The sequence below is a fragment of the Calypte anna genome, chromosome 4A, assembly GCF_003957555.1.
Source record: "Calypte anna isolate BGI_N300 chromosome 4A, bCalAnn1_v1.p, whole genome shotgun sequence".
Classification (NCBI taxonomy): domain Eukaryota; kingdom Metazoa; phylum Chordata; class Aves; order Apodiformes; family Trochilidae; genus Calypte; species Calypte anna.
Window position 1 is genome coordinate 33,316,374 of NC_044248.1, and position 17,107 is coordinate 33,333,480.

The 17,107-nt window shown below is 40.1% G+C and overlaps 2 protein-coding genes across 4 annotated transcripts; one reads left to right on the plus strand and one right to left on the minus strand.

Annotated features, from left to right (window-relative positions):
• Positions 1 to 300: 300 nt before the first annotated feature.
• FGA (fibrinogen alpha chain) lies at positions 301 to 7,175 on the plus strand. Of its 2 annotated transcripts, none has more exons than XM_008493798.2 (6): positions 301 to 410; positions 2,160 to 2,288; positions 3,362 to 3,545; positions 3,852 to 3,997; positions 4,910 to 5,942; positions 6,318 to 7,175. In XM_008493798.2, the coding sequence occupies exons 1-6, from the start codon at positions 360 to 362 to the stop codon at positions 7,025 to 7,027; spliced, it is 2,253 nt and encodes a 750-aa protein (XP_008492020.2). In that variant the 5' UTR covers positions 301 to 359; the 3' UTR covers positions 7,028 to 7,175. The 2 variants fall into 2 exon arrangements, with proteins under 2 accessions (XP_008492020.2, XP_030305393.1); XM_030449533.1 differs by having other exon boundaries at positions 310 to 410; positions 2,157 to 2,288.
• Positions 7,176 to 8,820: 1,645 nt separating this feature from the next.
• FGB (fibrinogen beta chain) lies at positions 8,821 to 16,406 on the minus strand. Of its 2 annotated transcripts, XM_008493797.2 has the most exons (8): positions 16,271 to 16,406; positions 14,572 to 14,775; positions 13,255 to 13,438; positions 12,461 to 12,688; positions 11,745 to 11,858; positions 11,056 to 11,178; positions 10,540 to 10,825; positions 8,821 to 9,610 (listed from the first exon to the last, which is right to left on the minus strand). In XM_008493797.2, the coding sequence occupies exons 1-8, from the start codon at positions 16,343 to 16,345 to the stop codon at positions 9,382 to 9,384; spliced, it is 1,443 nt and encodes a 480-aa protein (XP_008492019.1). In that variant the 5' UTR covers positions 16,346 to 16,406; the 3' UTR covers positions 8,821 to 9,381. The 2 variants fall into 2 exon arrangements, with proteins under 2 accessions (XP_008492019.1, XP_030305398.1); XM_030449538.1 differs by lacking the exon at positions 11,745 to 11,858.
• Between the last annotated feature and the right edge of the window lie 701 nt (positions 16,407 to 17,107).

Genomic DNA, 17,107 nt, shown 5'->3' on the forward strand with positions numbered 1-17,107 from the left:
AATGCACAGAGTGTGTGTCTCCCAGCAGGTAAGAACTGCTTGATCACACAAGGTCCTGAATACATCTTTGCTGGACACCCAGTTACGAGAACTGAAGCATTAGACAGACTTTTTGTTTTCCTGGAATACATTGTGCTACCCACATGTTGGTGTGGTACAAACTTACCTGGAGCAAACAACATCAGCAACTTGTGCAAGAGGCCAGAGGTAATCACCTAACAGGAGGGCATTTGGCATGTTTTTTCTCCAAACAGAAGGTAGCATAATGATTAATCTCAGTTCCACAGTAAGGTTTAAATTGTACCAGGAGACCAGTGAAGAGCATCCTTTCACTCAGAGTTCAGTTCCCCCTTCTGAAGATGACATCAATGAGGATCCTCTGTGTCTTGCTGTGCCTCAGCATAGGCCGGGTATGAGTTTTCTTACTTGATTCTTCTCATATCTTTCTGTTTTTAAGAGCATTTGTTTATTTAATGTAATTAGATATATTTTGGAAGCCACCTAGCTCCTAAAATTCAGTGCACACACATGTGCACAAGCTTGCTGTAACCACATTCATCAGTAGTTCTTGAGTATCCAGCTAACTCTCTAGTTTTGCTTAATTCAGTTTTTCTGCATCTGCCTGGCTTCAGGACCAGCAATGCTGCTGCATTAACATGAATTTATAGATTCATAGGTGTAAACCTAACTGACTGGATGCTAGTGCCTCCAGCCTGTAAAAAATTTGTATTTTTTAGGGTGAGTTCTACTCTTCTTTGGACAGTACTTCAGCAGAGCTTTCCACCTAAAAAAGACACACAATACCTTTATTACAAAATACATGTTAAAAAAGAAGGATTCCTGTGGCAGCAATATCAGGTTAAATGAGAGCTAAGTAAGAATAGAGATAAACTTGATTTTTTAATATGCTAATATAGCCTCAATCTTTTGTCATTGAGGTCTCAGGCCATAACCTTATTTTAAAAAGTTTATGGGATTTTTTGGCTATTTTTTTTAGAACATGCATCATTTAACAAATGACAGAAATTATAGGAAGCAGATATGTCAAAACAGGAGTAGTTGTATTGGAGCTGTCAATGCCAAAGGGTCAAAGACCACCTAAAAGTAAAGTTTTTATTTGTTACTTTGAAGTGGTACTTGGGTCACATCCTCAGGGTGTGAATCAAACCAAGAGATTTTAATAATGACATTCCAGTTTTACAGGGCTGAGATTCTGGCACTGAAGGCTAGAACTAAGAAAAATTTCTCCACCGCAGAATTAATCATTAATCATAATAATTACTAATCATTAATATTTTCAAGCATTAATTATGCTGCTTGAAAAGAATGTGAGATGTGCAGAGCAGTCCATCAGATCTAATTACATCTCAAGAACTAAAACTGGGCTTTCTTTAATGAAAGAGAACTATTTTTCAGCCTTTTACTGAACAATAACTGTAGGAATCTCTAGAGTGTTTTGGCTTAGAATTAGCTTTTATAGAAGCACTTTTGTTTCTCAGGTTTGAAGTAAATCTCAGTATAGTTATTTCTCTTTCTGTTAGCGCAGTGGAATTCATCCATCACAGACATAATTATTCTTATGACTGTGTTTTTATCTTTCTTGCTCTTTATGCAGTTCAAAACAGTGCTAAAAGTTTACAGTTAGCAAATATGGTTAAAATCAGGAACACGAATGAACTAATCAGAAACTAATAAACTCTTCATATTCATCTTCAAGCCACTTTTGTATAGACTGACAGTTAGTTGCAGAATGAAAATAGAAATTCAGGAATATCGTAGCAAAGGGAGTAGAAGAAATGTTTTTCTAAAGCATTTGCTTTAACTTAATCAGTTCTATCCTAATTTCAATTTTCTTTCATATTTACACACAGAACACAAGATCCATGTGGAACAATTTTATCCCGAGCATCACCAGCTCTCTGTGTATCAGCATTTATTTTAAGAGATGAAAACCTTTATTCCAACAAAACAAAGTCCTACATGGAATGCTGGGAATAAAATCCTTGTGTTGATTGGTGTGATGCTCTCCAGATGTTTGTGATTTCCACACGTCAGCTATGCCACTGAGTACTTGAGGGTGCCAGCATTACATTTCTGCCTCTCTTGGAAGCTTTTCAGTTAACCTCAGCTTTGCTTTTCTCCCTTTTTTCTCTCGGCAGGCACAGGGTGGAGAGACCACCTTTGAAAAGGAGGGTGCAGGGATACGTGGTCCCAGGATTGTGGAGCACATGTCCCAGACCACCTGCCAGTATGAGAAGAACTGGGCCATCTGTGCAGATGATGACTGGGTGAGCAGTGAGCTCTGGGGCTGAAGGCAGCACCCATCAGTGGGTGCTCACAAACCTTGGCTGCACCCCCGTGATGGGTGCTGGGCAACCACCATGTGGGTGGGCTTTAGGGGGGGATAGCTTTATCCCCTACATGTTGGGGAAGTCTAGAGAGATCTCTTACAGGGAAAAAAGCAAGGCAGGAAAAAATGAGGAGGAAGAAAGAGAAGTTAGGAGGTGTGCAGAATCAAAAGAGAAAGGAAGTCTGGAAGCCAAAGATGAACTAGAATAAGGATATTCCTAAAACAAATAAGAAGGATTTCTTTGCAGAATTTTGATAGTGCCATTCTTAGAGATACTAAGAGAAAGACACCAGAACAGAAGATGTGTGACAAAGACAAGAAACAGCTAGAAATAACTGACTCTTCAGTAGTTACTTATTAGGAAATCTGAGAAAACAAACATTCAGTAAAAAATCTGTAACTATTGGCTGGATGCCATTGTCTGTGAACTCTTAATTCTTCTCTCTCTTTCCTCTTCCATCTCAGCCCATCTCCTTCCTACATTTATTTGGTGAAACCTTGACAGAAACCTTTAGGCTGTAAGAACGTTAAGTTTTTCTGAGGATTTTTTTACTTAAATAAGTTGACCTCAGACATTCTTTCTCAAACTGAAAAAACCCCTTCTCCTCACAGCAACCTTCTGGGAAATACATATATATACCAAATTTTGTATATACATATACATAATTTCACCCTGAAGGACAGAGGAGAGGGAAAACTAAGGGTTTCCTTGATCCTCCCTCTATGGCAGGTTTCTGAGGATGTATTTCAGTGACACATCAGTGTCCATCACATCAGTGTCAGAGCCATAGGAGGTAGAAGGCCAACCCACAGGTGGCTTGCTCTGTGTCACACAAGTCCTTGGTAAAGTCTTTGCATGAATAGGCCAGGACATCAGAAGAGATCTAGCAGAATTTTACCCTAGGTTTTTTTTACTGTTTCCAGAGTTGGCCAAAAGTCTGCTAACAGAATGTTAAGGAAAGGTTTATTCATGAAGATTTCAACAAAATTATTTTCCTCTTCCAATCTTAGGGAACAAAATGTCCATCAGGCTGCAGAATGCAAGGACTGATTGATGAAACAGACCAGGATTATAGTCACAGAATAGATAAAATCAAGAAGCAGCTTGCACAATATCAAAACAACTATAAAAAATCCAATAATATAATTGTGGAAACCATAAATGTACTAAAACCAAACCTGGACAGTGCTCAGCGTGAGTATCTTCCTTCCAGTTTTTATTATTCATTGCTGTGCTATGTTTTTTTGTTTTTGTGTGTGTGTCTAAGAAATATATAGTGAAAATATATGCTGCACTGGACCTTATGATCCAAAGACAGTATAAATATTGTAATACAAGGCTTTTAACTGATAACTAGTAAAAACTAGTGTAATTTTTACCTGCTCAGTAGTGTGAGAAATACGCTAATAATTACCAGTTTTGATTTCATATTTAAAATACACTACTCTTTCAGGGAAGAGAATCCCACAGACATAGGTGACTGATGCATTTCTGTTTCAGAGACGGAGGAGAATTACGGACACGTGTCAGGAGAACTGAGGAGGAGAATTGTGGCATTGAAGCAGAGAGTTATCACTCAAGTAAACAGAATTAAAGCACTACAGAGCAGCATCCAGGAGCAGGTGGTGGAGATGAAGCGCTTGGAGGTGAGTAGCTACATATTTTCTATTCTTTCCAGAGCTGAGCTCCAGAAAGAGGGCCTCTCTATTACACCATACATGGGGAGCACTGCTTCCTCTGGAAGAAAAACACGATGCATCTCTCACAGGATCTGCCCTGCTGAGGCAAATCCTCCCGTGAGCTGCTTTCTGTGCTGTTTAGTTTTCTTTAATGGCTGCATGGGAACCAGAGTGAGCTCAGGAGGACTTCTGGTCCCGTCTGTTGCTTCTGCTCTCAGACAGGCAGGAGAGTTGTTATAGCTGCTGATAACTGGCTGGGTACAAGGCATTTCTCCTCCTGTCAGGATCTACTGAGCAGCTAGGGTGATGGGAGGGTGCCCTATCCTTCCCCAGTGCTGCTACCACTGCCCACAGCCAGTGCTGTCAGCAGAGCCCATGTTCCCAGGCTGCAGCCAGTTCTCCTGACAGTAATGCAAGGAAAAGTCCTGGCATAAACAGCAGTTTTGTTCAGAAGCTCATTTTGATTCCCAGATCAGAGATTTTGGCTTTTGGATCCTCTGGGAAAGCAGCGGTACCTGTGGGATGGTAGGGGTCACAGCAGGGCTGTGACAGGCTCTGGGACAAGTCCAGTGTCTTCCCTTCTCCTTGGAGGACTTGTTTCTGCCCTGGTCCCTAGTGAGTGTATCCAGCTCTGCAGCACTCCCTCCAAACTCATGAAGAAAACCCTGAGAATAAAGTGAGTGGAGATGGGGAATGTGTTACAACATGGAGCTCGTGTGCTATTGCACAGCTGTATTTACAGTGGAAATAAAACCAGGTGTGATTTCAAAACTGAGTTTTAGAAAAGAAGCTCCCACCTTTCCTCAGTCCAGTTAAAGATACACTTGCTTGAGAAAATCAGAAAAGCCTCCTGACTAAGTTATTTCTCTGTTAATGTAGGTGGACATTGATATTAAGATCCGAGCTTGCAAAGGAAGCTGTGCTAGAGGTTTTGATTACCAGCTGGACAAAGAAAGCTACGACAACATTCAGAAGCAGCTTACCCAAGCCAACTCCATCAACTTGCACCCAGAGCTTCAAATGACCACCTTGAGCACACTGAAAATGAGGCCACTTAAGGACTCAAATGTTCCTGACCATTTTAAGCATAAGCCTCCGCCAGAAATGCAAGCTCTGAACATAATTGATAATATCAAGCAGATTCAAGTGGTATTAGAGAGACCAGAAAGAGACACAATCCCCTCCCGTGGCGACAGTGTCTATCACACAGCTGAATCAAGGGGGGGTGGACCTTCATACACCAGCAAGTTAGTTACTCCTACTCATGGGAGAGAAACCTCTAGTCTGGTAGACAAAACTTCCCCCAGTGTTCGTAGATGCACCAAAACTACCACCAAAAAAGTTGTCAGTACCCCTGATGGCCCTAGAGAAGAAGTAGTTGAAAAAGTGATTTCTTCTGATGGCTCAGACTGCTCCTATTTGCAAGGAGGGGAAGGGACCATGTACCATATTGGTGGGGCAGATAACTTACACAATCCAGAGAAGTTATTGCTCGACTTAGAATCATTTTTTAGCCCTGACTCTGGCAGCATTTCAACTCCTGGCCAGGCGGCTGGCAAAGGTGTCGGCCACTTAGGTAGTGGGGCAGCCAGTCATTCGGGGACTTACGTGGGGAAAGGCAAATTTACAGACTTAGGAGAGGAGGAAGAAGATGACTTTGGAGAACTTCACTTTCAGCCATCTGGAGTCTCATCTGGCAGTGCAAGTCACTCCAAGACTGTAGTGACCAGCGCCTCTTCTAGTTTCAACAAGGGAGGCTCCACTTTCGAAACAAAATCACTAAAGACCCGTGAAATAACCGAGCAGCTAGGTGGGGTGCTACATGATGAGAGTGCAGAGGATACCCCAGACTTTCAGGCACGCAGCTTCAGATCATCAGGAGTGAAACGAAGGAGAGCCAACACTGGGAAAGGTACTCAGGCATCACGGAAGTAGTTACTGAGGTAGTGGAGCCAAATTCCATCTGTAAACAAACTGACACATTGGTTTTAGATATTGCAGTACAACAGTGTGATGATAAACTGAAAGCACTGTGTCTGTTGGTTTCCACGTCAGGAAAAAAAAAAAAAATTCATTAATAATTGGGTATTACATAGACGATTCACAGTTCAAGAAAGATGTAATTTTCTTTTCCGAATTCATTTTAATGTTGCCTGTCACTATACCTAGTGTAGTCTAAGACACATTTAACAGTTTTCCTGAAAGCTATTTGTACTTGGATTCCTCTGAACCTTTTATTAAATTTTGCTGGTAACTCCTGTCAAACTAGATCAACTTTTTTTTTTAGACTGTGATGATATCCGCCAGAAACACACTTTTGGTGCCAAAAGTGGCATTTTCAAAATCAAGCCAGCGGGATCCAATAAAGTTTTGTCAGTTTATTGCGACCAAGAGACCACTTTGGGAGGATGGCTATTGATCCAACAGAGAATGGATGGATCAGTGAATTTTAACCGGACCTGGCAAGACTACAAAAGAGGTTTCGGCAGTGTGGATGGCAGAGGGCGAGGAGAGCTCTGGCTGGGTAATGAAAACCTCCACTTGCTGACTCAGAACGGCTCTCTCCTTCGGGTAGAGTTGGAGGACTGGGATGGAAACGCTGTGCACGCAGAGTACGTGGCACGGGTAGGGTCTGAAGCAGAAGGGTACAGCCTGGCCCTGTCCTCCTACCAGGGGACCGCCGGGGACGCGCTGATCGCCGGCTGGCAGGAGGAGGGCACCCAATACACCTCCCATCAGCAGATGAGGTTCAGCACCTTTGATCAGGACCAGGACCGCTGGGAGGAGAGCTGTGCTGAGATGTATGGGGGGGGCTGGTGGTACAACAGCTGCCAGGCTGCCAATCTCAATGGCATTTATTACCTGGGGGGCCACTATGACCCCAGGTACAACGTGCCTTATGAGATCGAAAACGGTGTGGTCTGGCTGCCATTCAGAGCCTCTGACTATTCCCTCAAGAGGGTGAGAATGAAAATCAGACCCGTAGAAACCCAGTAGAAAGACAGGCTTTTCATATATATATATATGTTATGGCTAAGAGTTGGAAAGATTTTTTTATATATGTATGTTCATGATATACCTTTACCTCATGAGTTTGAAGGTAACAGGACACATCTGTGGCTTAAAATAAAAACTGATTAATTATCAACAAAATAGTTCTTTCATCTTATTTGTAACTGACAAAGCTTTTGAAGGAAATACAGATTTTAAACCCATTTTTACATAAACTTTGTCTATGTATTTGGTGATATCTTTTTTCTATGTGTCTGTCTTTAGAAACTCTCATCTTGACTGGAGATAATCTGTTCATAATTCAAATTATTTACTTTAAAAAAATAAAAGAATTTAGAGGTATGTTGACCACAAACTCTTTCCTCCACTAACATGAACCATGGAATTGTGTTTGAGTTCAAGACTTCAGGGTCATCTCCTCTCATTTCCATTTTGAGGGGAGCACAGCAGCCGTGGGATTCAGTTCTCAGGCAGAGTCATGGGAGGGTTGAGTTCTCAGTTTTGCCACACACCAAACACTGAGTACAATTCCACAAATGATGAATCCATTTTAGTAGTGACTTTTAAGGATCTCCTACACTTTGATTGCACAAACATGAAGGTAGACCATACCATTGATTTGTCATGCATAATGTCCCTTCAAAACGAGATAGTTCATGATAACTCATCAAAATACAACTCCCCAAACAGGCTATTATTTTCAAGTGATTATTAAAAGATTATGACTCTAACCAGCACCTGGATGGCTATGGTATATATTTCCTTGGTTTAGAGTGCTTCTCAGCATGTGTCGAACAAGGATTCTTCCACAGATAAGGGGTTTAAACCAGCCACTTACTGATAATGTGGTCAGGATTTTTTAGCAGAACACTGTCTGCATGGACAAAACAGTTCTATCGATTACACAGTTACAAAAGGACATCCTGTATTTACCCTTATGCCTTTTGGCATACAGTTACACAAGTATTTACTCTGTTTAATATTTTTGTGCTTTTATTGAGTAACAAGCATGAGCAAACGTCCTTGTCTCTGATCTCACGGGGCAGCATGCTTCATACCATTTAACAATGTCATAAAAAACTGAAAAAACAGCTCACTTTTAGCCTTTTTTTCAGTGCTTCTCAAAACCAATCACTGTCTAATGTTTTTGGAGAGCATGCTGAAGAGCAAGGACATCTTTACAGGCATGTGTGGAAAAGTGCCTGTGCTCTTAGAAAAGGCACTTCTGGTATATGCCTTGTGTTTTTAGCTCTCTTGCCTCAGTGGAAGCCTCCTTGGGGTGATGCTGAACAACCGTGCTCATGTAGAGAGATGCTGCCATGATGCCTCCTCTTTGTCCTCCTGGGATCCACAGGGTAATTCAACATGAGATAAGAATCCATCTAGCACTGGTGATCTGTGTCACCTGCTTTGCAGAGAAAGGCTGTCTCCTTCCTGAGAGATGATCCTGCCTACCAGGGTTTGGAAGTCCTGTCTTTGGGACAACCTCTGCTCCTGGCTACAGAGGAAGCCTGGGTCACTAGGTTTGATGAAATACCCAGCCTGCACCTACCCCATGGCTGGAGTCACTAATTGCTGTCATCCTATGATACTGACTGTGTGAAAGACATACCCCAGGTCCTCTAATCCTGTATGATATTCTATGATAACAGGATGGGGGATGATGGAAGGGATATTATAAGGCACATTATGTGAACCAGGTCACAGAGAAGAGCATATTTTATCCAGCATAAAGGATTTTAACATAGTGCCTAGTGATTGACCCACTAGTTAGATACTATCTTTTCACTTTATTCCTTCTCAGCTTGTTACACAGACAGTTGCTGTACCTTTACAAGACAAAACAGAATGTCCATCTATTACTTAGTGGAATGTGTTTGCTTTTCCCCAGAGTACAAATATTTCCCCAGCACAAATATTTAGGAGCCATGCGGAAAACTTTAGTTTTAAGGCTTTATTTAATTTTTACAAAACATTTCAAAATAATCCTTTCCCTCTTCAAATGTGGGATAGAAGTCCATTGTAAAAGACTGAAACAAGTTGGGGTTTCGGTTGTTTCTTTTGTTTTTGTTGTTTTGGGTTTTTTTATTAGCATTATTCTATGCTAGTTACTCATGTCTTGTGAACAAATGAAAAATGGAAAAAAATACACTTCTGAGTTATTTTCATCAGTCAGATTTTGATTGATGGTTGACACAGCTTTTCACTTCAGGTCACAATATACTCATACACACGTTTGATTCTCCTATGTAAAGACAACCCTAGACACTGGGCCAAAAAAAGATAACCATGTACAAATATTAGCAGAAAAACACTGACTCTCTACACTTTGATAAAAGTTAATGTGGAAAGTAGGGCCTGATTTTCATGCTCATCTTCTTCATTGAGTACCACGACCCTTTCCAGTTCATCCACACTACACCATCATCTGTGCCATGTTTTGCCATGTCCCAGCTGTAGGTCCCACCCCAGTAGTATCTGCCATTGGGGTTGGCTGAGTGGCAGCGGTTGTACCACCATCCACCACCATCTTCTTTGGAGCACTGTTTTCTTGGGTCTGTAGTTAACCTGGTGAGGCAAAAGAAAGTGTTAAGAGTGACATGAATTGTAACCAGATCAACAGTACACATAAACTTGTCCCTGTACTGAAATTTTCAAACCATAATAGCTTGTAAAATCCCCTCTGAACTTTCTGTGAAAGACTGACCATCACAAGTGTGTGTTACACAGGGCACTTGGAAGCTGAAGTAGCTAAGAAAACCAAGTCAAATCTCAGTTGCACCTCTTTGGGAGTGTAATTTTAGTTTAGTGATTGCTAACTACAGTTACTTGCAGTTCATAATCATAATTGCAATATCAATGCAATGTAAAGATATAAACCAATGACAACTGCATGTCTTTCCCCATCTACACAATTAATTTATTCATGAATATGAAATTAGATTGTAAGATAAAGACATGGCATGTAGTCTGGAGACACAGTGCTGAATTATGCACTTTCAAATTGAGCTCCTGTCTTCTGACAGAACTTTGTATTTTAAATAGGACATGCTATATGTCTCTTTCCTCAGGACTCATTATGTGTTTCTGGAATGAGTACAGATCTGATTACTTAAGCATGACAGTGTCCTCAGCACTGCCACCATTGCTCTGACAATTAATATGTTCAATCCAAATTTGCTGATTTGTCTGTGGTAATGTTTTTCATGCTAACAATCAAATTCAGTGCATTTGCTTTTTACTTGACTGTGGAGCAGCACTAAACTAAAAGAGAGTTTTACCTGCCCTTGGCTTTGTCAATTCTGCCTTTGGCTATACCAAGGAAACAACATAGACATTTAGCTTGCAACTTCCAGGGAGAAAACATATTTTAAGATACTATGAACTGCTGTGAAAACCAACAGCAAAATAGAAACGTATTCGATATTCACCTCTATTTTAAGCGGAAACATACTGTCTGATAATTATTTTTTTTTATGCCTAGTGCAAGCACATACCATCCATCATTGTCTCTGTCATAGGTACTGAAGAACATGCCATTGTGGATGGTCATTGTCCTGTTTTCTCCATGCAGCTGTGAAGCTCCCTCCATCAGAGCGTTGCCTGCATTGCCTTTGTAGTTGCTGACTGAAAGTTGATACTTGTTGCCTTCGTTCTGGATGGTGAAACCTCCATAATGAGCTGATACTTTATCACCATTCCAGTCCTCCATTTCAATCAAAACTTCAGTGGGACCTATTTTGGTAAGCTGGCTGATCCTGTCATTTCCAAGCCAATATTCACCTGAGAAGCAACAAGCAGAGCTCTATGAAACAGACTTCACAATGCTTTGAGGCAACTTTGTGATTTCCATCTAGGTTGGGAAAAATGGATTCATTTTAGACAAAAAAAAACCAAACCAAACCAAAAAAACAACCAAACAACCCACAACAAAAACCAAAAACAGCTTAAAAAAATACAAGAAAAGAGTTTCAGTAAGAAAAGCTCTTCATATTTCATGCTCAGCATTTTACCTGGTGTATCACAGTAGTTCTTGCCTCCACTCTTTGCAACATTTCCAAATCCTTTTTTGTATTGATCCCATACTCTTCCAAAATTAACACTGCCATCCTGGCGGTTCTGAATCAAAGTCCAGCCTGCAGGAGTGACAGTATTTAGGTTAACTTGCCAGTAAGAAAGGAGCATGAAACATTAGGATACAGACCTTTTTCATCTTCATTTCAAGATAAGTGGAGCATATGGCTCCCTTGCAGCAGGTTTGAGTTTTCACTGCTCACAAGCTCAGCTTTACCATTCTTATTCACACTCAAGTAGCTCCTTGCTTCATAAAGAAAGACGAAAAAAGCAGAATTTGAAGGACTGTCATGGTCTTTTGTCTAGGGTGCAGAAGGAGGGTAAGAAATGAAGCAAGCCCTCCCTGCCTGCCCACCTATAAACTGTCCATTCTAATAACAGATATGTGTTTATTTACCAACCCCATCCCAGTAATTTATTAGCATTTTCATTGTAGAAAATTGTGCATCTGAAGATGACCAACAAGATTTTTCTGAACAAGTCAATCAGGCTTAATTCTCAAGTAATAATTCAAGTAATAATCAAGTTATAATTCTGTATTTGTTTGTATAAAATTAAAATTTCTAATATTACTTTGATAGCATCCACATTAACTAATATTTTAACAACATAGTCAGTTCACACTAACCTCCATTATCTGTGTCCATATCACAGTATACTCTGTATGGTTTGACAAAAGGATCTGGCTGGATGAGGTACATTTCAGATACCTCGCCTCCCTTTCTGATAACATCCTCGCATTCTGCAAGAATAAATCAGATGTTGTAAATGAAAAAGCTCTGAACATCTTTAAAAAATCTTCTAATAATTTGATGATCATAAGGGAACAATTCTAAGTATATATAAAATTCCACTTTCATTTTGATTCCTGTGATACATCATGTGAAAGGATCAGGGAAGAAAGAACAGTGCACTTGAGTTGTTTTGCTTTTCCAAACTGGAATTTCCACAAGTTCAACCTGAGTGATAAGAGACTGCATATATTCTGATGACTTTTTTAACTATACAACTTTGTGAAAGCAGAACCCTTCTTAATTGAAAAAAATCGAGAATATAACTATGATTGTCTCAAAGTTGTCACCTCCACCTTACAGAGACCCTGAAGCACGTATTTCTTTAAAATGCTACTGGCCAATAATGAAGATTAATACTGGGTAAAAGGATCCTTGGTCTGACAAGTAGTGCAGGCACCCATAAAAATTTTTTTCATTTAGAATCAACTTCCATCTTTTCTGCTGCCCTAGCTGATGACACAGGCTTCAGAGGAACATTCACACCAATTAAATGAAGCATCTGTCAATTTGCACAGTGGTCTAAATGATGTCATCATAGTAAGTTGAGTACCTTTGCCTGAAACCACTGGAATGTTACAGGAAACAACACATGGGGAACGGCAGTAGTCCATTTGGGTTGCAATGGCATTTTCCAGTTTTTGTATCTTTTTGTGTAAAGAATCCACAACTGCACGGAGAACCCTGAGGCTAGATGGGATGTTATTGTCCAGATTATCCTTTATATAACCATAATGCAACTCCACTTCTGTGTTGTACTGAGAAAGGATATCATCGTTGTCTAGAAAAGCAAAAAGATGAACAGCAGTTTAGTTCCCAACAAGTCTTCCAGTTATGAAATAATCTGGAAGCAAAATCTGAGAGGACACTTCTATCCCTATGGAGGAGGAAGGATATGCATTTCTTTTGCTTCCTTTTGCACAATGTGTAAGAACTATGCAGAGATTCTTGGGGAAAAGGGACATGTATTGCTATTTCTTTGTTAGCTAGAAGATTCAGCAGTATTGCTACGTTCTGTCAAAGAACTATAAATACTTTCTTTCTGGTGAGCTGCTGTGCCAAGTCAGGAGCTGGGCATGAAGGGATTGTATGGACACAGGAAAAACAGGGGGAATACAAGACCCTTACATTTAGGGGCCTCATATGAATCTTGCTTTAGTACAAGATCATTCCTTTGCCTCTCTCAGAGGGTTATTTAAGATTTAAGATGACATGGTCATGGAAACCTACTTTGCTAGCTATTCTATTGCATTTTTAATTTTTTTTAAGTTCCACTAACAAGTAACAGTAGCGATGCCAGTAGAACAACAGTGCTGTTTACACCAATAATTAACAGAAAGTGCATACCTCTTTTTTGTTTTTGCCTCTTTGCCAGTTTATCATCTAGAACAGTCACATATTCATAGAAAGTTGTAGAGGTTTCAGACAGTTTGCTCACTTTGTCCTTTAGGTCACGGACAACTGATTTCACATTTTTTTCCTGTTTCACCAGTGCAGTTTGCAGCTCACATCCAGTCGGACACAGCACTCCCTTAAAAAAAATGAAAAAGGATGTGAGTAAAAGTCAAAATACAAACTTTCTAAAACCATCAGTGAATGACCATGTCTTTGAATATACAGCTGCAAGCAGGGCAAGAAGGAGCCCTGAGTCTACCAGGAGTGTTCTACTGTTGAAGCTCTTGCAAAAAGCTCTCTTTCTTCACACTTTTTTGGCCCTCTGTCTGCTTTTCACTTTCCTGCATTGTTGAATTTTCATGGTGTTAGGCCACCTGAACTATAATTACAGCTGCCTGTGTATGCTTATATCAACCTTCTTCCTCTTTCACTAACCTCAGAGAACCAGCCATGTTCTTCACACTTTGTTGTAGATATCTGTCATATGAAATGACCAAGCTCATGTCATTAAAAAAAATTATCATCTCATGAAGATGAGCACCATTTCTTTTGCTTCTGCAAGCACTGCACTATAAAGGACAACAGTGTTTTAAAAAGATGTGGGAAATCCTGAAGTCTCAGGAGAACCAAAATACCCAGGCAGCAGTGGGACTCTACCACAATCATATATTCATTAAGCTTTAACAGATTTCATTTGCTGGAAACTTATACAGTCAAATTTGCTGTCAGACACTGAGAAGCCTGTACAAGCCATCACAGCTTGTGGTTTCTGACAGAGAGCACAGCAGGGAGAGTGTGACAGAGTACTGCAAGACAGAGAGCAGTATGATGGCTCTCAGCATGCTTGCATGCTCTGCTGTAAGGGCTAGAGCAGTCACTGAAGGTAAACTGAAATTAAGGTTTGAAAGAAATTTTAAGGCAAGCACATGAGATTATTTTCTGTTGTTCTCTAGATTTCCTTGGGATTATCTGAAAATCAAACTAGTGCTCTTTTCTGCCCTTCTAAATAGTTACCTACACAATGCAGTGGGGAAAGCACAGGCGATCCCACTGATGCTCCCTTCCCTCAGTTACCTCTCAAATCTCACTTCCCCATCTTCACCAGAAACTGCCTGACTGCAGCTAATTCCACAGACTTTAGGGTATTACTCATGTGAATGCAGCCCTACCAAACTGCAGGAAAATGATGATCCTTCTTTGGTGAAGAAAACTCCTTGTTGGGCACATGAGGAGAAAAACCACATTTTGTTATCAGGCATCTGCACCCACCAGCTCATCCAGAGGATGCTTGCAGCCCCCAGCATCAGGGTAGATGATCCGTTCTTTCTTATCACTCGGCTTCCCCCTCTTGGGGGGTCGGGGCTGGTACCCACTGCCACTGATGGGAGGTGCCACGGGTCTCACTGTGGGGGACACCTCCCTCCTCTTGTCCAGGGGTCGGTGGCCTCGAACCCCGATTTGAGGGTCCTCATCCTACAAAGCCAGAGGGAAAGAATGAGTGGCTCTCAGTCTGAGCTTGCTACTGTAAAATGCTCTGCTAAGGGTGGAGGTGTTCAGTCAGCACTCCTTAGTGTTTTAAACAGCAAGAAATCCATGGGATGGAATGAAAAAAGCAATAATTTATGACGTTATGTGAAAGTCATTGCTGTGCCCTCCCTTGTAAGACTTGGTCACACTCCCTCCACTTAGATACAGGCAAACCAAAAAGCCTTCAAAGCCAAGCAAGACAATATTTCAATACCTCATTCTGACCAAGGAATAAAGTTTATATAGGTCAGAGCCACTAAGCACCATAAATCTTAAAGTAGTAGGAAAAAAAAATATATACATTCTTTGAGCTAGGAATAATATTCATCACCAGGTTATCAGTGTCCCAGTTTTTCCCTAGGCTACAGCAAAATTTTTAAGGTGTCAGAAGATCAGGCTACAGTCGAATACATCATCAAGTCAAAGGCCACATTTAGGAGAAGCATTCAATAACATCTTTCAGGGTCAGCTTTTAGAGCTTCCTCTGATGCAAACATTCCCTGTCAGTGCCAGAAATGAGATAGTCAAAAAGGTTGAGAAAGGAAAACAGGCTTTGAGTCTAATCAGTTGTTGAAAATAAACCATTTAAAATATTTTTTTTTCAACAACTGAATCAAAATCTTCAACCAGCTCCAAGCAGACTTAGCTACAAATAATAAATGTTTGTAAGGATACAGAAACAGAGCTTCACATAGTTTCAAAAGTAGGCAGCATAGAAATCACACAACTGCAGAAAATTATTAGCAGAGTACTCTTATCAGTAGTTAATGTACAGAAACAAGCTCTGAGATCATATAAGAGAAGAAAAATCTAACTTCAGGTCGCCCTGACCTATTTTGGTTTTGCAGAGATTTTCCAAATATAAGAAAATACTGAGATTCTAAATTGCATTTCCCATAGAAGTATTTCACTTAAACAAAACTAAATATGGTTACATTGTTATTTTTAGAATGATCCTCATTATTTGCCTTTTTAAACAATTTTACCTCTTCAATTTAAATGCAAATCTGGATGATCTGGCAGTTTTCTTTCCAATGTGTACTGAATCAATAGAAAAGATTTTACTGTCTTGGAGACAGGAAATGATTAATTACATATTTCTATTCAATTAATTGTCTTAAACATCATATGTCAACATTGCTAAATTGATATCCTTAAATAAATTCAGCTAAATAAGTAATCTTACCATCATACATTCTACAGTGCCTACAGAGAAAGAACAGAAATAGAAGAAAACACATCCAAAACTAGAAAATAACTATTGTGCTGTTACATGTACACAAAGTACACTTTGACACTTCAAGCAGAAAAAGAACACTCCCTGGATCATTTTTCCTCCCAGTTTCTACCTCAGCTAACTCACACAAGCTGAGAAAATCATTCATGCAATTAAATAAAATGAATCATTTGTGCTGTTATTATTACTTCTCAGGATTACAACCTCATCATCATAGTCAACAGAGGCCTGGGACTGAACGGAGGAAACACAAAGCAGGAGGAGCAGGAGCAGCTTCATGGTGCTGGGTGGCTTGAGCAGCTCAGTGACCTCCCCGCAGCAGCTCTGGCAGGGAGAGGTCCTCTCTGTCCCCATATATACAGGTGACAACCCTCATTTCCCAGCTTCACAGTGGCAGGACCAACCCTTCCGAGCAATCACTGAGTCTCTGTTAATATTCAACTTTTCACTGCATGTCTGAACGCATTTGTTGTTGAGCAATTCCTCTGGACAACTCTTATCTACATGTCCCAGAGGCCTCTGTGGATGCTGGCATCAAATAAATGTTTAAATCCCTAGAAGTACCCCCTGCTCAAATTACACATGGTCACCGTTTTCTCAAAAATCAAAAGCATTTTAAAACAACTAAAAGGGCAAACATTCAAAGAAAATAAACTTGGTTGGGTGCCACAGACTGTGACATTTTTGCTCCTTGCTGAAAATTTGAAGGTTTCAGAAATGTGTGTCATGTTAAATTGGAGTTAAACTAACATCATACACATTGGTACATTCTTCTAAGTGGTTATGTTGGTGCCTGTAGAGTTATGCAAGCCTATTCCTAAGAACAGGATTAAAAAAAGATTATATTATATTCATTACATTAATAATTTTGCATGGAAACATATACCTCAAATTAAAGATCGGATTAATATTTTAAGCATAAAACAATGCTATTCTGTTACTTTGCAAATAAGACATGGTAAATTAGTTACATTTTTACTTATTTTACTTATTAATTTGCAATTTTCCTTTTTTAGAACCAAAACTATATGTCATAAATAT